The 21,590-nt window shown below is 39.0% G+C and overlaps 1 protein-coding gene and 1 pseudogene across 1 annotated transcript; both read right to left on the bottom strand.

Annotated features, from left to right (window-relative positions):
• The window catches only part of LOC113067858 (cysteine protease ATG4D-like), a 591,286-nt pseudogene that overhangs the window by 458,359 nt on the left and 111,337 nt on the right, over nucleotides 1–21,590 (bottom strand).
• On the bottom strand, nucleotides 2,725–8,678 carry LOC113067565 (sterile alpha motif domain-containing protein 9-like). The gene is made up of 2 exons (XM_026239935.1): nucleotides 8,670–8,678; nucleotides 2,725–7,173 (listed from the first exon to the last, which is right to left on the bottom strand). The coding sequence occupies exons 1-2, from the start codon at nucleotides 8,676–8,678 to the stop codon at nucleotides 2,725–2,727; spliced, it is 4,458 nt and encodes a 1,485-aa protein (XP_026095720.1).

The raw sequence follows: 21,590 nt of genomic DNA, 5'->3' as shown, positions 1-21,590 counted from the left end.
TACGGGTCTGCATTAAGGGGAAAACTTGAGAAGTCAGGAAGTTCCCTTTCTCTTTCTCTCTTTCCTCTAATTGCTGCAAACATATTAATGCTTTTGCAAGATATTATTAACAATTCTTTTAAATTGACTATATTATTCAGCTTAACATCCAAACCATGTTTCACTTGTCTGGTTGTTTGGCAGCATTTAATTCTGAGGATTTAATTATGATATAGTCATCTGGCTTTAAGAATTTTAGATGTCTATATCATTTAGCAGAGGAATTGTAGACAGGCCTCACCCTTTCTCCTCCCTCTTCCTCTAATACAGTGTTCTTGGGGCACGGAAACATGCTCTGCGGTTTCTTCCTTCCAAGTGAAAGCACAGTGCTATACCTCTCTTCCTCCAAGGAGGTTGATGTGGTCAACATATGAGGAGTTGGTGGAGGTTGTACTTGTGCCGTACCCAGGTTAAACATTGACTTGCCGGCCAAGAAGCTGGATGTTCATCCTAAGAGTAAATTGGATGGACACTTCCACTGTGCTAAATCACAACCTCCATGTCGGGACCTACTGGTTTTGAGGTGTTGAGATAATAGGTTAAGCCATTTTTAGTCCAGCTCTTCAGCCCTTATGCTTATTCCAACATTGGGATGCTGAATGAGTAGGGCTATGGGGCAATGCCTGAGGTGGGATAGATGCATGTGAGCTATCTGTCCATCTGTCCAAATCAGCATCATCCCAGAAGGCCCAATATTATCCACCAAGCGTTAGTGGATAAAGCCTACGCGAGGCTGCCTCCCTTCAGGGATCAGGTGGTGAGCATGCAAGCGCTGCCCCTGGAGGAGGCAGACCCAGCTCTAGCCTTGCTTTGTCCTGTCCGAGCCTTGAGGTTGTACATAGACTGGACACAAAGCTTCAGGACCTTAGATCAGCTCTTTGTCTGTTACAGAGACAACAAAACATTCCGGTTCAAAGTGGAACACGTATGTTTCCTTGTGTTATCCAATCTCACAGAGTGGGTAATGCTATGTGACTGGCCTTCTTGTCCTGAGCCCTGGCTTTCACCAAAAAGGGGCACAGGAGGCTCGCACAAGATGCTAGAAGGGGCAGCATCCGTGGCACTATGGTAGGGATCCCAGTTCATTGGTCACCAATGTGACTCTGAGTGACGAACTGAAAGGGAATATCTCAGTTAGGTATATAACCCTCATTCCCTGAAGGAGGTAACGGAGACGTCATGTCACGTAGATACAGCTACTGTACCACCGTTGGGTCACCGGTGCTTACCCTTCCAACTCCTTATTGATCTGGCACGAAACCTAATTATGTATTCCCATTCCTCCAGCCGGTTGGTCTGGTGTGTGGCTTTGTCTTTATCTTCTTTAATCTTAAAGGTACTATAGAAAAGAATAGAAAAGAATAATTGCAAAAACATGCTATTAAAGGAGTAACATATCTCTAATGATAGGTAAAAAAAAAACAATTTTTTTGTTATTATTATTTAACATTATTTATAAAACATAGTTTGTTTGTTTGTTTGTTTATTTAGGCCATTGAATTATGGAGACATAAACAACTGCCTTAGTTGTCTAAATGAGGAATTTGGACTATTAATTTTATTCAGTTATTTTATATAAAGATATCTTAGTTTTAATAAATAGTATAGTAATATACAGTAGACATGACTTTTGTGTGACAATAGATGAGGAAACACAAAACTCAACAATTTTGAAGAATTTTTACTAGAATTTGTAGTAGATTTATAGTGAATTACTTTTTTACTTAAAAACATGGTTGTAAGGCACAATTGTCTGTAAAGTTCCTTTGAAATAATTCTGAAAAGCAATATACACATATCTAGACTTGACAAGATTAGATGCAGGAGGAGTGCAGGAGCCGGGAAAGGAAGTGAAAAGAAATAAGTTTATTGTATAACCTTTGTCTCAACTTAAACAAGTGTTATAATCACAAGCAAAAGGTATGGAAATGTACTGCTTCTTAACAGTGACTTGTGACCTTGAATGCAGACAATTAATGACAGTTACAGAAAATGTGTGCTCCCTTAAACAGAACAGAATGGGGCTTGAAAATGATTCCTTATACAACATATTGTATACGCAGCAAAAGTAGTACTTATCAAAAAAAAAAAAAAAAAAGTACATTATAAGAAAAAAAAAATCAGTAGAAAAACAATGTCCTGGCAGAAAATTAACAGTAAGTTTACAAACATTTATTTCAACCCCAATGCACAACTCAATGCAAAGCATAATTCAAAATACATGTAAAACACCTGTGAAACAATCCTTCATTTTAACAGTATAATGTGCCCTATTCTTACACTTTGACTTTTCTTAGAGTGTAAATTAAAGTAAAAGTAAGTCGAATTTAAAGAATAAATGAATGAATAAATTAATATAAAAGTTTGCTCTCTGGAAGTTAATGGATTACTGGCATGACTCGCAGTGTTCTCTCACTTGATTTTACGAAATGCAGTTAAAAAATTTGGCATTTTTGCTAAAACAAAGCCCAAAAACATGCACACAAATGAGTAAAAGAATCATATTGAGGTGTATAATATATGATAATGAGGCAAAACTAAAATAATATCTAATAACTGATAGAGGACTTTGGTCCATGAGTTCCTTTGACTTGATTGTCTTGATGTTTTAAACTGGAAATCTAGAAAATTTTGTCTTCCTAGATGAAATGTTTCTCTGGACATCAGTCAGATTCATCCATTAATTCAAAGTATATCAAGTGCAACTGGTCCATTCATCGAGAATCCAATAAAAAAAGTCACTCTTGTGCCAGATTCTTTACGTAACTGGCTTCTGAACATTGGATCAACCATAAACTTCACATCTGCAACCCAGATAAAATTGTTGCGAATTTCACCAGAAACTCTGCAAAGTTTCTTACTGTCTCTCACTTGCTTCCAGATTTTTTCATCATCCCACTGAGTTGAAATGTCCTGCCCTGATTCTAAACAACTGTTAATATCCCTATGGGAAATCAGGCTACCATAACCTTTTTCTCTGCCTAGGTAAAAATGGACAGCTGCTCTCTTTCCATTATACAAAGGTTTCAGCTCATTTAAATATAATGTCTTCATTTGTGACACATAAGTTGGTAGGTCACGGTTGGCCTCTTGCCATAATAACAAAACTGTTATGTAGTACAATGGCAGAATCTCACTGAATGATCTGGGGCGGTCAATTATATCAAGGAGTAATTTACAAAGTTCTTGGTAGGGCATGATGTACTGAGATTCAGGGTTGATGTTGGCTAGAACTACATTGGCATAGATAAAGTTAGTAAGGTCTATCAATCCTTTGTTCTCTTCTGTGAACTTCAGAATGTAATCATACTGCTGGATGATCTCTTCAAGAGCTGATGCAGAGTCTTCCTCATATAAATATTCAACAAGTCCAGTATAGGAATCACCTTTGTTCTTCTCCAGACATTCACGTGTCTGCAAGATTTTTTCTGTGGGGTGCATGGACTTTTTGTATAGCTCACTCCAATTTGTTTTACAAAAGAGGTCAGTATACTGTTGAAAATATTTGAAAACCTTGTGCTTTATTGATTCTTTTTGTTTGTCTTTCCCAGCAAAAAGTGGTACTAAGTTGACAAAAAAGTTGTCAAGAAAATCAAAATGTTGCTTCATTGTTTTTTTAAGTTGATTTAGAAAGTTTACATGCTTCTCCATTACATGGAAATATGATTCATTCCCAGACTCCTCTTCTGGCCCTGATAATTGTTTGGTGTCAGGTCCCTCCAGCTCCGAATGTGATTTATATGGTGGTATCTTCTGCAGTATTTCTATGACTGTAGCTGCAATTTGAAGTTCACCAAGATGGCCAGCAGTGTTGTAAATACTATAATCATTCTGTCTTTGCAATCGAGTCATGGCCTCTTTGTTTGCAGTTTGTTGAGTTTCTTTGCAAGCTTCTGCTGCAGACTCAGCCAATGTAAGATATTTTTCAAGATTTACAGGCTGAATGGGATCATCTTTGTCTTCACGAAAAGCATGCTTGAGCTTTCGTACAAGTACCTGTGACACTGTATCACATACATATGAGCTCTCCCTTGAAAGGTCTTTGGCTTTCTTTGCCCAATCCATGGCCATAGTAAAGTCTTGTTTTTTGATGTAATAGTACCTTGCAAGGAGCTGGAATATTATTGCATCCTTTCTATAACATTTTGCTGCATTGCATAGAACAGTCTCTTCCATCCCTGGTTTCTCTTTCATTATATCTTGGACAAGAGGAGCAAAAAGTGAGTCTTCAATTTCAACTGAATATTGCCTCCTCACCAGCATGTTGTGAACATCCTGCAACAATTTTTGTTTCCCCAGAGTGTACTCATATAATAAGTCTTTTGTGAGCAGAAGATTAGTGATGTCTGCTTTTGTCACTCGATGAGAAGCTGAAAGTTCTTTCAAACATTGTTGAGCTATACTTGAGTGGATCACAGTCACACCCTGAAAGCTAACTTTAGAAATGACTGTGCATCTTATCAAAAGAGTGGAAAAGTTCTCAAACCCATCTTCAACCTTGCGGGATTTAGAGTCTGCTTTTGTTTGTAGACCAAGAAACTCTTCACATGTAGAGACTGACAGCACTGCATTCTTGCAGTAGACATGCAAGAGGACAAGAACAGCAAAAAGTTGAGCATGTTTGTCTTTGGAGTTGAAACCCTTCAGTGTATTTTTCACAACGCCCTGAATATACTTAGGTAAAAAGTTATTCTTCAGAATCATGAAGCCATAAAATGTTTTAGTGTTTGTGTTGGTCTTTTTAAACTCCTTTAGCTTTTCCTCAAACAGTTCCTGTTCCTTCTTAGATAAATTGTTTCCAATGAAAACTGCATCATCAGTCTGTTCACTGGATTCAGCTCTCATGCAGTTGACAATTATGACCTGTGGAGACGTTGAAAAAATGTTTTGTTCTAACCATTCCTCCTCAATCTGAAGTTGGAGTTTTTTTACATCAGAAATGTCCTGGAAATCATCGATCATGAGCAAAACGGGAAGTCTTTTAGGTTTCTCTTTTGTCTCATATGTCAGTAGCTGCACTACCCGTTCAGCTATGGAAGAATAATCATCTGTTGTGTCTTTTAACACTGCACAACGGAATTTATCCTTGAGTGTCCAAAGAACATGCATGGCTAGTGTAGTGCCACCACAGCCTGGAAGATGAAAGATGCTAAAAAACTCACACACTCTCTTCCGACTGCATATGTCTGGAATGATAGTGTTGATGATGTAGTCAAATTTGTCTCGTTTGATGAATGGCATTGAACCAGGCTGTTCTGAGAAGTAAAAGTTCCACCAAGACACCTTCCCTCCCTTGTAAAATTTTTCCTCATGATGTTGTTTGTCCTCATTTCCTCCATCACATTGGTTCACACAAAGAATACGCAGCATATCTAAGTCGTCCTCAGTTTTCTTTGACAGCACAACATTACTGCCACCACCACAAGGTAGGAAGCGACTTGATTTGCGATTTTCTGACCACAGACTGAGCACGGTGCCATTGACCTCAGCAAAACTTAGCTCATAAATGCATCTTGTCAATATGTCTTCTCTACACCAACCCTTAATGAGTTCCTTCCAGTAAGTGTATGATGTTTCATTGTCAATGATGCATAGGATTTGGTTTCCTCCATTGAGCTCCTGTAAAAACATGCTAAAGGTTGCAAGCAAAGGATCATTGGCATTGCTCACCTGACTTAATATCAAGAAGATGGTGAGAAATTTCTTGTGAGGCAGCACATCTTTTCTGCACAGGAAAGAAACTACATCACGCACTGAAGAACCCTTTTCAATCAACCAGTTGTCAGCATCAGAGGGGTTTTCCTCATTAATACCTCCATTACAGAATACCCAGCTTGTATTTTTAGTCAACTTTAACTTGTTTGCTATGTCTTCAACTGCACCAGTGATTTTATAATGAGCTGGTGAGTGAACATTGGTTTTTCTCTCTTCAAACAGCTTAATCAAGCCACTTTCAGCCGACTCTGGATCAAAATCCAAAACTGCCACTAGATCCATGTGAAGAAGGAACCGCAGGTTTTCCAGCTGAACAGGATGAGACTTGTTAGCCACCACAATGTACCATTCAAAGTGTGACCTGTCCAAAGATGGGGTCCCTCCTGTTATCATCTCACACAGTTTAGAGCCTTGCACGCTGCTTTTGACCAAAAAGAGATGCTTGTCTTCAGCATCCTTTCTCAACTGGGACAAACGTGGCATGTCTTTGATATATTTCTCATATTCCTTCAAGGAATCAGATGTAATAAGATTCTTGCAGGTGCTGCTGTTTCTTATTAAAAAAGACTTGCCATAATCCTTCTTACTCTCTCCAGCTGTGGACTTTTGCATTGAATCCTGTTCTATGACTAAATTATAAGTATTAAAGTAACTGCAATCACAGACTATGGAGGATGGCTCAATATCTACCTCAATAACAAATTTTCCTGTAGATGTCATGTCAGCTTTGAGAACTTCCACAAATCGAGGGGGTTTAATGCACCTCTTTGCTATTTGAACCTGCTTGTCGTCCTGCTTTTGATCCCTTTTAAAATGTTTTTCGATTGCATGTAATTGTTGTACATCAAAAGTATCTGTGTTCTGCATACTAATGCCCACAATTTGTCCATGTGGTGTGTCTAACACTCCGAAATGAATGGTGCCATTTGTGCGACTATTCATACAAGCTGCTGCAAATCGAATGACCTCATATGTGTATTTTTTCATTTTATTCTCTTCTGTTGTGTTGATGAATTCTTTGAATTCATGACATGGTTGTATGTAGTCTTTAGGACCGGTTTCAGTTACGTCTAGAATGCTGTTTTCTCTGTACCTGTGAGCAGCATTAAATCTACCGAAAGGGTAAGGCTTTAAGTTATAAGAATGAGTCACTATGTCATTCTGCTGCTGATTCTTTTGTTTCAGAAGATCTATTTTGTTAATAATCAGTATTTTTGCATTCATTGACAGGTGTAGTTCTGTGAGGTGAGACATCTCCAAGAGAAGGAGACTAGCTCCATTAATTTTCTCATTATACAAAATGTCAGCCCCTTCTTTGTCCACTTTTATCTCGAGCAACCATTGTCTCACATGGTCTTCATTCCAGTCTTTGATGTCCAACGGACGGTCAGATGACACAGTGATTTCATCTTCATTTTTCTTAAAGAAAATTAACAATTACATATTGTAAGAAACTGTTGTATAATTGGTAATGAATTACTGTATCAAAAGCTTGATGTGGATCATGTTTGTTCACTACTTTATCATCTAGCTTATCATTATTTATTTTTTTACTAGTTGCAGACAGATAATAAAGAGGTTGTGTGGACAGCTCGGTCAGAATAAACTTTTTAACATTTATGAAGTTATCAATTTGGTCAGTATGTTTTCAGTAATTCAATATATAACAATAATTAATATGCACAATTTTGTTACAAGGCACTTCAAAATACAACAAATAATTATTTATTACAAATTATTTTGATTTTTTGTATGTATTTTATAACTTTATTATTTAATATTATTTAATGAACAGATTCAACTAGTGTTCATTGTTAATGTTAATGCATTATCTAAGGTTAACTTATGAGACTTACCTTATTGTAAGGTTCAACCTATTGCTCTTTTTATTCTTTTGCAATTTAATATTTTTGAAAAAATGGTTTACTTTATAAATTTTTGAGTATTGCTTTATTCTAATTAAATTTTCTGTTATTTTTGTTATAAGATAAATGTTATTTAACCTGTTATATTGTATTATGCTATTGCAACTAAATATCAATATTGTGATAATACTGAATATATATATATATATATATATATATATATATATATATATATATATATATATATATATATATATATATATATATATATATATATATATATATATACACGAGTCTCCATGCGGCAGTGGGGTTGGTTTTAACAATAGTACTTTGTACCTGATATGTCCTTTCAAAGTTTAAGGATAAGATATAGATTTTAAAGCAATGTGGCATTATATCAAAATTTGAAAATGAATTGCTTTAAATTATTTAATGTCAATGCCTGAGTAGAACAACATTGAAAAACTACTTAGGAAACTAATTCCAACTGGAAAAATGCTTAATGCAGACAACTTTAACTGTTCAACTTTAACTATTAAAAGAAATTAAGCTCCTTTACCTGCATATTATTTTGCAGCCAAAAGGCTTCCTGTGGTGTAGAATAAAAATTTTATGCCTGCAGAAACAGAATAGAATAAATATAACTAAACATTCTCACTGACTTCACTTTCACTTTTCACTTCACTTAAAACATTAAATAAATTAAAAGTTTTGTTGTTCTGGCTGGAGCAACAATATACATTTAGATTTATATTTAAAATCAGTACGGTATTTTCATTTATATATTTATTTTAAGTTACATTTATGAAGAGTTAATAAATGTTAGTCACATAAAGGGACAGAATTCATGTGGTTTATGGGTTTCAAAGCAATTAAATGCATTGGGTTATTTCATGTCTTATTATTTCAGTAATCCAGTACTTTAAAATTAGCATTAAAATAAGCATTTAATGTATTCACTAGGAGTACAGCTAATGTATAAAATGTAAGCAATGGTTCATTTTCAATGTAACTTTTGAGGACTTCTTAAATCAGCCTATTTCTTACCTTATGCATCATGTATTCTGCACAGGTTCAGTATGTCAAGGTTTCTGTAATGACAAATGTCAGTTGAGTCATTGCTGAAGGGCAAGATTCTTCTGTTAAATCAAAGATCATTTTCATAGAAGGGATGTGTTTGAAGAAAAGCTTGGGGTAGGCTGGAGTTTAGACCGCTGCTAGGTAACACTGAAAACTGTTTTGTAAACAAAGTGATCAAACTGCTTTTACTGCCTATAAAGCCTCACACAGGAAAAAAATGTTGTTTGATGGAATGAGGATGTTATTTATATAACCTTTGTTCAACCAGGCAAGTTAATTGAGAACAAGTTCTTATTTTTAATAACAGCCTGGCAGGAGAATTAATATCTACTGAAAACCATAAAAGCATATATCACAATACATGAACACACAAAAGAAAAAGAATAAAACCTCAGTTAAAATGTTTACTGGTCGAGGTCAGAGAACTTCCTAATAATTTTTTTTAATGCATGTACTGGAATATTTGTCTGTAGTTTTAATAACTTTTGTAACCCATTCCAATCATTTGGGGCAGCAAATTCAGTAGTGGAACAACCATAAGTAGTTTTCTTTCTAGGGAGAGTCAATGAAATATAATAAGATGATCTAGTTGTATATGTATTAAAATGAGGTTCCAGCAACCTTTGATGATATTCACGTAATAAGCCCAGCAGAACTTTGTAAATAAAAATATACCAGTGAATTTCCTGTCATGTCTTGATTCTTTTAATCAAAATGGTAATTGATTCAAAGTGTTTTGCTGAGTATTGCAAGAATGATTCCACAGGTTTAAGGGACACATCTTGATCTTGACAATTTATTTTATTGCATTTATGGCAGTTTATCAGCTCATGCACTGATTGGCATGGCACACCTGGAAACGTGTGTATGTGTGTGTGAATGCGGTTTAGCATTACCACCACCATCCCCTCCAAACATTAGGCAAAAAATGATCTAAACAGCCACTAGTGCAACTGGATTCTGGACTTCTACAAATGCTCCAAAATCCTGTTAAAACCATCCTAAAAACACTCCAATCGGATTGCTTTTTATGAGCCTAAATTGACGTTCACAGGGAGCTTGACAGGGGATCTGACCATTAAGAACGCAGATATGTGATGCCATTGCTATCCGCCATATTGTCCAACAGCTACGGCCGCGGTGTGCCCATAGACAGTAAAAGAAATGGACACAGCGACCCCATTGGAACTCAATTGAGACAAGTGAAGCCCATTTTTAGCGTTTTTTTAGCACTTCCGTTTCTGACGCGCAGACTCAAACTAAGCTTGATGACGTCAGCAACCTGTCTGACATATGTAAATCTTCTAGTAGCTGTGCGTGCAAACTGCCATCGTTAATCTTGCAGAGACGGTGAGCTTGAGCGGGGAGTTCTTTGGCGTGAGTGAGCAGGAGTAAGTATTCTGATTAATTATTTTGTATAGTATTTTAAAATGTAACGCCAGTACGCCATATTAAGTTAATTACCTGCGAGCTTCTCCTCCTATCTGTACGGTAATGCGACAGACAGTCGAGTGGTTATGACGCAATCGTTAGCCTATTTTTACAAAAACTGTTTCTACAGGGCCATAATGTAACATAGAAGGATGTGTATCTTTAGAAATAAATATTGGACAAATGGAGTCTTTAAACGCCTCAGATGTAAATTTATTCGTTGTCAAAGTGACTCCAAAATGAATGGGAGGTCAATGGGAATGCTAACGCAAGTGAAGTTGTGCATCAAGATGGTGGCACGCGGCTGACTACAACTTCCGGTCGACTTCCTTGCCGCCTGGGTGTGCCCGCATCAAAAAATCTATTTAACACCAACATTCCCTTTAAACTTGTAGGCAATAAAAAAAGTAAATAAACGATCAAGTGCGACTAGTGCAGCTAGATCCCGGTGTTGTGTAATACTCGGTTCCCATGAAAACTGTTCCCGTGGGTGGAGTTTACATAAATATTCATTAGTTCCCCTGTCGTGGGCGTGTCCTTGAAACAATACGCAAACGAATGGAACTGAAAATATCAGTGCACGCTCTTACCCCTCTTTCACACCGCAAGCGTGAGCGGCGCGCGAGCAGCGCGTATGTTTTTCGGCGTACATGTTAATCAAATGAGTGCGTTCACACCGGGACCAGGAGCAGCGCGTGAGCGTCAAGCAGGAGCGTCGTGTGAACAGCAGTCCAGCGGGGGTTTCGGCGTCCGGTCTATTTTTGCTGTGCTGTTCACGCTCAATTAAAGTGAAAGCACACTTTTGAATGACAAAACAAATGTGATTTAACACAAAACCTGCTCAAAATGCACAGAATAAGCATGTCAAGAGTTTTAACAACAATGCCAATGTATAGTGTTTTAACAATTATGCCAGAAAAGAAAATTAAGTATAACAAATATAGTCTAGATGGAAATAGGGGTCCACACGCATCCCCGGCTTTTTTTATGCCACCTGATTTTTTTAAATCCTTAAAGTGTCTATTTTCATAATCTGCCAGGTGCCAAGCTGAAATAATGTCCCAAAGGGTTCTTTTTTAACCCTTTGCTGCACCCGACCGGAACCCGCAAAATCAAAAAGTGATATACAAAGTGGCATAACATTAGAAGTAAACAACATACAGAGACAAATGAACACATTTTCCCATACAATTCTGACCCCAGGAATTTAATGGAATGGTTATTTTTGACATTTGACAACATATTGACCTTATTTCTGGACAAAATAGCAAAAAATGGCCAAAGATGTGGATCAACTATTTTTTTGTTTTCTCAAGCGCATAGGGTGATTTTTTTTTCCACAACCTGTTATTTCTTTTTCGTTCAAGTGTCTATTTTAAGATTAAATTGAGTACCAAGCTGAAATAATGTCCAAAATGCTTTATTTTTAACTAGTGGTGGGCATAGATTAATTTTTTTAATCCAGATTAATCTCACTGTGATCTTGAAATTAATCTAGATTAATCTAGATTAAAAGGGCTCATTCGAATTCTGCCGAAGGCATTCAGAATATGTGTGTTACCCAAATAAAATGGACAAACAGTAAGTCTTTGAGAAGGGGTTTATCAAGCTAGGTGGTGCATTAGAAAAGGGGCTCATCTCCTGTTTCCAAAATGCATCACAAAGTGCTTGAAAAAGCTGTAAACTAATTCCACATTGCGCTAGGTGCAAACAACCGTACGCCTGTTTCACACCAATGTTTAAGTTTTTTTCAAGTTTGTAGGTGTCAAGGTACAGAAACCAAATAATTAAATGTAAAATAGCACCGGATAGTCTTCAATGTAAAAATGAAATATACAATCAAACCTACATTTATTCAGACACCTTCAACATTTCTCACATTATTACAGTTTTGCTATATATAGGCTATCAAAAAATATATCTGGTGTCTGAATAATTTTTGGTTTGACTGTTAAAACAACAAAGTAATTCAGTCAAGAGCAGTGATTGATTTTCTTTCATTTTCTTGGATTAACATTACAGCAGCCAGTCGCTAAATTGGGCGTGGTCCCTTTAAGAGAAGATGAACCCATCCAATATAATACACATCCCATTTTGTCCCTCAACTGTTTACTTTCACTTAAGAAAAAACTGACCAAGGTGGATATTTTGTATGTATTTGTCGGCACAAGAGAAAAAAAAACTAATTCGATGTTCAAGTGTTTTGAGACACCTCTCTCTGCTTGAGACCTGAACACCAGAACACCGTGAGTACTGAATTGGGCTCTTTCACATCTTTTTGTTTGTTCAAACTGCGATTTGTATTTGTTCGTTCAGGTGCAGAAGGGACTTAGAGGAGAACTTCGCAGAAGAGAGCTCGGTTCAGTGTCGCTGTCCGTAATACACGGCTCTCTCTCTCTCTGAACCGAACACCGCACGCGAGAAACCAGCTACTCTGTTCAGCTTTTCCGCGTCTCGTGTTTGGATGCTTTAATGTTTAAATCGACAAGCGGTAAGGCTTTAAAATATGTGAAAAAGATAAACTTTCGTGGCGATGCGCAGCAGTGGCCGTCAACTGTCCTGAGCATCTTTTTAGGCTGGCCTCAGCCAGTCATTTATGTAAAATATCAAGGTGAAAGTCATCGTGGCTTGCTTAGTATAGACCCAGGTCCCAACCCAACTTTGAGAATAGATTAACGGCGATATTTTTTTTATCGCCCGATAAGAATCTCGCGTTAACGCAGCACGTTAACGCCGATAACGGCCCACCACTATTTTTAACCCTTTGCACCAAACCTGAAAAATCTAAATATGATATAAAGTGGCATAACTTTTGATGTAAACAACTCACAGAGACAAATGGACAAATTTTTCAATACAATTCTGACCCCAGAAATTGTTATTTGTCATGTTTTATAACATCTTGACCATCTGTGGTCAAAAAGAGCAAAAAAAGTTCATTTGACAGCATTTTTATTATACTTAACAGTGCTGAAATAGGATTTATGTCAACCTTTTCATTCACCTATCCTGAACCTGAAGATATTTAAAATAGTTTTACTTTTGAAGTTAACAAATCGAAGCAAATTAACTTAAATAATTAAATAAATAAATAAATAAAAAACTACAGAAAAAATCCAAAAAGGTCCAAAAAGTTGACTGAGCATAAACTGCAAGTTTTTGAATTTTGGGGCTTTGCAGTTGGCAGTTGGTGGTCATTGGTTCGTACCTGCAGATCGCCATCTCCCACTGCTCTCTTTTAGACAAATTTCAGTAAGTATTTGAAACTATAATTAAGATATACCTTTGTAGTCATAACTTAAAGTGATTTTTCAACGGTTTTTACTCTAATCACAGGCTTTCGGAAATCGAATCTGTATTCTTGACTAGCAGTGTTGGTAGCTTAGTTGGGGGGGTATGATATGAGACTCTGTGAAGACGTCAGTTCACCATACCACATGAGGGATATTTGTGAACAGATTCGATTGAAATTAGAGGACTTGTCTTTGGATACAATTGGCTATCACCAATATTGCTATAAAAGCTTTACAGGGAAAATAAATCGTTTACAAGTGTCAAAGGCTTCTACATCTGGTGAATCATTATCATTGAAAAGGGACTGTCTGCGCCATGTCAAATAACGGTCAGTTCAATCTGAAGGAGCTCCAAGAAGATGTTCCTTCTTGTTTCCCAATCAGTGCATTTTCTTTGACAAAGCAAAATCCAACTTTAAGGGCAAGCACGCAAGTGCGTTGATTTCTCGACCAAGATGGCGGCGCGAACACATCGTGAGGCTCAGCGTCTCTCCAGTTTTTGCAATTTTGCAGTATTATTCCTGCTCATCTCGGGTCTGTTCATACTGAACAGCTTTGATTTAACATCATACACCCGACAGGAGCTTTTGGATATCGGTGAGGACTTTACCAGCAGTTTTATTACCAATCTTCGACTCATCCCTGAGATCGCTTGAACACCCGAGGCTACACACTCTACCCGGCCGGGCGGAAGTGCTCGCAGGCGGCGTCGAGATCGTAAACAAAGGCGGGGGAAGCGCGGAGGTCTAAGAGGCAAGCTAAAGCTAACACCGCACCAGCTCTCTTTACCCAGCATTTTCCTCGCTAATGTGCGGCCACTGGTGAACAAAATGGATGAGTTACGACTCCGCATCACCCACAGTAAGAGACTTTTGGATTGCAATGTCATGGTTTTCACAGAAACATGGCTACACAGCGACGTACCCAACAATGCTATTGAGCTAGCCGGATGCTACACGTTCCGAGCAGATAGAACAGCAGATGACTCCGGCAAGACAAGAGGTGGTGGATTGTGCATTTATGTGAACGAAGCTTGGTGTACGAACACTGTCATTGTTGGGAGACACTGCTCAGCTAACCTAGAGTTTCTCATGGTTAAATGTAGACCTTTTTATCTGCCAGGGGAGTTCACTTCCACCATAATAACGGCAGTCTATATTCCACCAGATGCTAATGCCAAGCTTGCTTTGAACGAACTTCATGCAGCCATTAGTAAACAACAGACTGCTCACCCGGAGGCTGCTTTTATTGTCGCGGGTGATTTTAATCACTGCAAATTAAAAACAGTACTCCCCAAATTTCACCAGCATGTTTCCTGCCACACCAGAGGAGACAAAACTTTGGATCATGTTTATACAAACATTAATGGAGCTTATATCGCGACCCACCTCGGACAGTCTGATCACCTTTCTTTGTTTCTCACCCCTAAGTATTCACCCCTCATCAACCGTGTGAAGCCATCAGTGAGGACCATCAAAGTGTTGGTCCTTGCCGCACTTGATCAACACACGCAAGGCTGCTGGCCCTGATGGCATTCCTGGACGTGTGCTTAGGGCATGTGCAGAGCAGCTTGCAGGGGTCTTCACAGACATTTTCAACCTGTCCCTCACCCAAGCAACTGTGCCAACATGTTTTAAGTCCACATCCATTGTGCCAGTACCGAAACACTCCTCCCCAACGTGCCTCAATGACTATCGCCCTGTAGCACTCACACCCATCATTATGAAGTGCTTCGAGCGACTGGTCCTAGCACACCTCAAAGACTGCCTCCCACCCACACTGGACCCACACCAATTTGCCTACCGCAGAAATAGGAGCACAGAGGATGCAGTATGCACAGTGCTGCACTCTGCACTCACACACCTGGACCATAACAACACGTATGTTAGGATGTTGTTTGTTGACTTCAGTTCAGCATTTAACACCGTCATTCCCTCCAAGCTGACCACAAAACTTGGAGACCCGGACATTAACACCTCCCTCTGCAACTGGATTATGGACTTTCTGACCAACAGGCCTCAGCATGTTCGGTCAGGCCACACCCACTCCACCACCATCACACTTAACACTGGCGTACCACGGGGCTGTGTGCTGAGCCCATTCCTCTACTCCCTTTACACCCACGACTGCAAGCCTGTGCATGGATCCAACTTCATCATGAAGTTTGCAGACGACACCACGGTGATTGGCCTTATCACAGACAACGATGAGACTGCCTACAGGGAAGAAGTACAGCACCTGGCCACATGATGCGCTGACAATAACCTACTACTTAACACCAATAAGACTAAGGAGCTCATTGTGGACTTCAGGAAGAAGAAAGGAAGCACTCATGACCAGTGTTTGGAATAACTGCGTTTAAAAGAACGGCGTTAGGTAACAACGTTATTTTTTCATTAACGCGGCAATCTAACTAATTACTTTTCCCGTCGTTACAACACTGTTAACGTTACTGAACGTTAAATGCGTTGCGTTACTATGCATTGATTTAATATGCAATCCGATTCCGAACGCACCCCTGGCTCACACAGCGAGTGAGCAGGTGGGTTAATGACGAGATAAGCGGTTGTGATTGGCTAAGGCAGAGTCATGTGTTTCATGGTAGCCAATCAGAGCCAGTGTTTTTACACACATGCTGGCACACGCGGCTGCGCCAGGGGCGCCAAACACACACACGCATTCACGCAACAGCTACACAGAGATGGCGAGTGAAGAGCAATCCGATGAAAAGTTGGCATTTTCAAGTTGAAGTTATAAGCACTACTTCAAATTCATTGTGGTCAAAGGCAAGAACGTGCATGTAATGTGTGACACGCATCTACAAAGCTAGTGGCCAAAAACACTTTTCTTACAAAGATAATACTTGAAGTGCAGGATAAAACTCTTGCTGTCTGTTGACGTGCAAAAAATATTGAAAGTTATGTACCTGTCTATTTTACTCATTTCAATAGACTTGTGAAAACTGCAAAAAAAATAAAAATAATTCTCTGACATGTAGCAACTTTTTTTTTTTTACAGTAACGCAAATAGTTACTTTCCCTGGTAACGAGTTACTTTTATTATAGAGTAATTCAGTTACTAACTCAGTTACTTTTTGGAACAAGTAGTGAGTAACTATAACTAATTACTTTTTTAAAGTAACGTTCCCAACACTACTCATGACCCCATCCACATTAACGGGATGGTTGTTGAACGTGTCTCCAGCTTCAAGTTCCTGGGAACCACCATCTCGGAGGAACTGTCCTGGGCCACAAACACCTCCAGCCTGGTCAAGAAGGCTCACCAGCGCCTTTTCTTTCTCAGGACACTGAAGAAGAACCAGCTGTCTTCATCCATCCTGGTGAACTTTTACCGGTGTTAGATCGAGAGCATCCTGACCAGTTGCATCACAGTCTGGTATGGGAACTGTTCAGTGGCTGACCGCAAGGCACTACAGAGGGTGGTGAAAACTGCCCAGCGCATCACAGGGACACCACTTCCTGCTCTTGAGGACATCCAGAGGAAACGCTGTCTACGACGTCAAGTCAAGGACTCCTCTCACCCTGACCACGGACTGTTTAACCTCCTGCCCTCCGGGAGGCGCTTCAGGATCCTCTGGACAAGGACCACAAGATTCAGGAACAGCTTTTTCCCTAAAGCTGTCTCCTTGCTGAACTCTGCCCTCTGACACCCCTCAACACGCCCCCACACCACACACATAGACTCCTCCCCCTCTTCAACACTCTGACTGATTTATTTATTTATTAACAACAGCAAAAAACAGTAACTTGTTATTACTTGCACTACTGTCTGTTCATCCAGGAACACTGTATAATCCATTTGCACACTGAAATATTTTCGATGCACTTTACTGTCCATTGCAATACTGTAAATTGTTCATAATTTTGCCTATAGTGTACATACACTTTTACATACACTGACAGCCTGCAGGCCCAGAAGATAGCAGCACATAAAAAGTCATATTGTGTTATAAAGGATTACATTCTTAGGAATGTGATTGAATGTAAAGAGGTTGTCCAGCTAAGATCCATGTGCAACTTGTACATGAAGACATTGGAAAATCAAGGTTTTCCTAATCCTGAATACCGCAGTGAGAAATTGACAAGACGGTTAAAGGGAGACAAAGACATCTCTCATGAACTCACATTCTCCAAGGTGCAACAACATGAGTGTATTAAGTCAAACTTCATATACAGCTCAGCATTACTGTAGATGAAGCAGTTGGATGTGCATACAAACTTAGAACAGCTGACCAGACAATCTCCTGAACTCCAAACTGAATGTCAGAATGGGAAAGAAAGGTGATTTAAGCAATTTTGAGCGTGGCATGATTGTTGGTGCCAAATGGGCCGGTCTGAGTATTTCACAATCTGCCCAGATTTTCACGGGCAACCATTTCTAGGGTTTTCAAAGAATGGTGTGAAAAGGGAAAAACATCCAGTATGCGGCAGTCCTGTGAGCGAAAATGCCTTGTTGATGCTAGAGGTCAGAGGAGAATGGGCCGACTGATTCAAGCTGATAGAAGAGCAACTTTAAATAACCACTCGTTACAACCGAAGTATGCAGCAAAGCATTTGTGAAGCCACAACACGCACAACCTTGAGGCGGATGGGCTACAACAGCAGAAGACCCCACCGGGTACCACTCATCGCCACTACAAATAGGAAAAAGAGGCTACAATTTGCATGAGCTCACCAAAATTGGACAGTTGAAGACTGGAAAAATGTTGCCTGGTCTGATGAGTCTCGATTTCTGTCAGAATTTGGCGTAAACAGAATGAGAACATGGATCCATCATGCCTTATTACCACTGTGCTGGCTGGTGGTGGTGGTGTAATGGTGTGGAGGATGTTTTCTTGGCACACTTTAAGCCCCTTAGTGCCAATTGGGCATCGTTTAAATGCCATGGCCTACCTGAGCATTGTTTCTGAGCATGTCCATCCCTTTATGACCACCATGTACCCATCCTCCGATGGCTACTTCCAGCAGGATAATGCACCATGTCACAAAGCTTGAATCATTTCAAATTGGTTTCTTGAACATGACAATGAGTTCACTGTACTAAAATGGCCCCACAGTCACCAGATCTCAACCCAATCTTTGGTATGTGGTGTAACGGGAGCTTCGTGCCCTGGATGTGCATCCCACAAATCTCCATCAACTGCAAGAGGCTATCCTATCAATATGGGCCAACATCTCTAAAGAATGCTTTCAGCACCTTGTTGAATCAATGCCACGTATAAAGGCAGTTCTGAACGCGAAAGGGAGTCAAACACAGTGTAATAATCCTTTAGGTGAGTGTATTTTCCCTGTAAAGCTTTTATAACAGTATTGGTGATAGCCAATTGTATCCAAAGACAAGTCCTCTAATTTCAATGGAACCTGTTCACAAATACCCCTCATTTGGTATGCTGAACTGACATCTTTACAGAGTCTCATATCTCGTATACTGTGTAGATATGATAGCTTCTTGCTTGCCCTCCATTGCCCGCTTGCTTGCATGTGTTGAGTGTGGTAAAATTACCATACTCAGAAAGAGTTGAGACATGTAAAATACGTGCTAGGGAATGAATCCTCTTTGGAGGCACTTCAGCTGTGTTACAATGTTTAATTTTCCCCTTGGTAAGTATGTATGAAGTATTGAGCCTGAAAAAAAAAAACTTTAGCTAGTAGCTACCAACTAAGCTACCAACACTGCTAGTCAAGAATACAGATTCGATTTCCAAAAGCCTGTGATTATAGTAAAAACTGTTGAAAAATCACTTTAAGTTATGACTACAAAGGTATATCTTAATTTTAGTTTCAAATACTTACTGAAATTTTTCCAAAAGAGAGCAGTGGGAGATGGCGATCTGCAGGTACGAACCGACGACCACCAACTGCCAACTGCAAAGCCCCAAAATTCAAAAACTTGCAGTTTATGCTCAGTCAACTTTTTAGACCTTTTTGGATTTTTCCTGTAGTTATTTATTTATTTATTTATTAAAATTTATGTTAATTTACTTTGTTTAAATATCTTAAGGTTCAGGATAGGTGAAGTAAAAGGTTTAAATAAACACTATTTCAGGCTGTTAAGTATAATAAAAACGCTGTCAAATGAACTTTTTTTGCTCTTTTTAACCACAGATGGTCAAGATGTTATAAAACATGACAAATAACAATTTCTGGAGTCAGAATTGTATTGAAAAATGTGTCCAGTTGTTTACATCAAAAGTTATGCCACTTTAAATAATATTTAGATTTTTCAGGTTTGGTGCAAAGAGTTAAAAATTAAGCATTTTGGACATTATTACAGCTTGGTACCCAATTTAATCTTAAAATAGACACTTGAATGATAAAGAAATAATATGTTGTGGAAAGAAAAATCACCCTATGCGCTTGAGAAAACGAAAAAATTAGTTGATCCTCTACACATCTTTGGCCATTTTTTGCAATTTTTGTCCAGAAATAAGGTCAATATGTTGTCAAATGTCAAAAATAACCATTCCATTAAAATCCTGGGGTCAGAATTGTATGGGAAAATGTGTTCATTTGTCTCTGTATGTTGTTTACTTCTAATGTTATGCCACTTTCTATATCATTTTTAGATTTTTCGGGTTCCGGTCGGGTGCAGCAAAGGGTTAAAAAAGAACCCTTTGGGACATTATTTCAGCTTGGCACCTGGCAGATTATGAAAATAGACACTTTAAGGATTTTTAAAAATCAGGTGGCATAAAAAAAGCCGTGGACCCCTATTTCCATCTAGACTAATATGTATTTACCTATTTAAACTTTTTAATTAATCGTTTTGGGTGAAAGTATGGTGTATTATTCTAAAAACAAATGTTGAAAGAATTATATCCATTGTTTTAAATGGTGATACTGTCTGCTGAACACGCTTTGCAGCCGCTGCTGTGATGCTGTACTTATACGCTCGCGAGAGTCTGCTGCTGCAGTGACGATGTAGTTGCGCGGACGCGCTGCTCGCGCACCACTCACGCTTGCGGTGTGAAAGAGGGGTTACTTGTTTAATGGATTATTTTGAACAGTTAATGAAGTGTCAGTGTTACACATTAAGAAGCATTAACTGCAACATTACCAAAACAATGCATAGTTTGTGTAATTGAAAGATAATTTTTTTATTTGAACTTATTTGCAAACTGAAGCCAGCAGAAGTGTGAACCAAATGGCCCAGCCTCTTAGTTCAACATCAGATCACTAGCCGCATTTCCACTGTGGGGCCAGTGCAAGCCAGGGCTTAAAGCGGGCCGGGCGGGGCTCATAGCCCCGGGCCAGTAGCACCGAGGCCAGAATAGCGCAGGGTTTCCACAGTGGAGCTTGAAGCACCGCTGCGCGTCACTAAAACACGCCCTTTACACGCCTCTCAGAACAAAGCGGCAGTTTGTTTGCATGTTTTGTTAAATATTCAAATTCAAAAGCAAATTCAAAAACTCCGCCTTTGTTCATAACCCCTCCTCTAGCCCCAGCTGGCCCGCTTTGGCCCAAGGTTTTCGTCGGGCCAAAAAACCCTGGCCGTTGGCCCAGAGGAAGCCCCGGCGAGGCACGATCAAGCCCCGGAAGTGACAGTGGAAACGCGACTGGCCCTGGCACGCACTAGCACGCCCGGTCCTAGCTCGATAGTGGAAACACGGCTAATGAATGGGCTTTCCATGGGAGATATCCTACCAAGTCATCAAAAGGTTACACTTATAATTGGCTCTCCATGGGGTCTTATTGTTTTGTTTGTAGCACATTTCTTAAAAGGCATAAAGGTCTGGTCTCACAGACAGTACCTTTGGTTTAAGATTGTTTGAAGGATAACATGCGAACAACACTGCTGAAGAACTGCTACACTGCTACCTTCAATAAATTCTTCTCTCCACAAGAACTTTGGTCAAGCTTACTTAATTTATGTATTAGAGAAATCTAGTACATTGGCGATCCACCCAAACTACTGCTCAGCCAAATACAGCAAAATCTAACAGTAATATGATAAATTGTCTGTAATGTTTTGCTTTATTGATTACAGGCACACAGCAAAACAACCAATAAGCTAATAACCAATCTTACCTAATACAGTTTTTACTATTTGGTGTATTTTGCTTTTTTATATATTTAATATATGCTTTATTTGTAATAGTTTAGTTTGAATAGCCTACCTAGTTGTCATTAAAGACTAATACAGT

The sequence above is a fragment of the Carassius auratus genome, linkage group LG28B (assembly GCF_003368295.1).
Source record: "Carassius auratus strain Wakin linkage group LG28B, ASM336829v1, whole genome shotgun sequence".
Taxonomy (NCBI): Eukaryota; Metazoa; Chordata; class Actinopteri; order Cypriniformes; family Cyprinidae; genus Carassius; species Carassius auratus.
The sequence above is the reverse complement of the archived record's forward strand: the minus strand, read 5'-3'. Positions and strand labels throughout refer to the sequence as shown.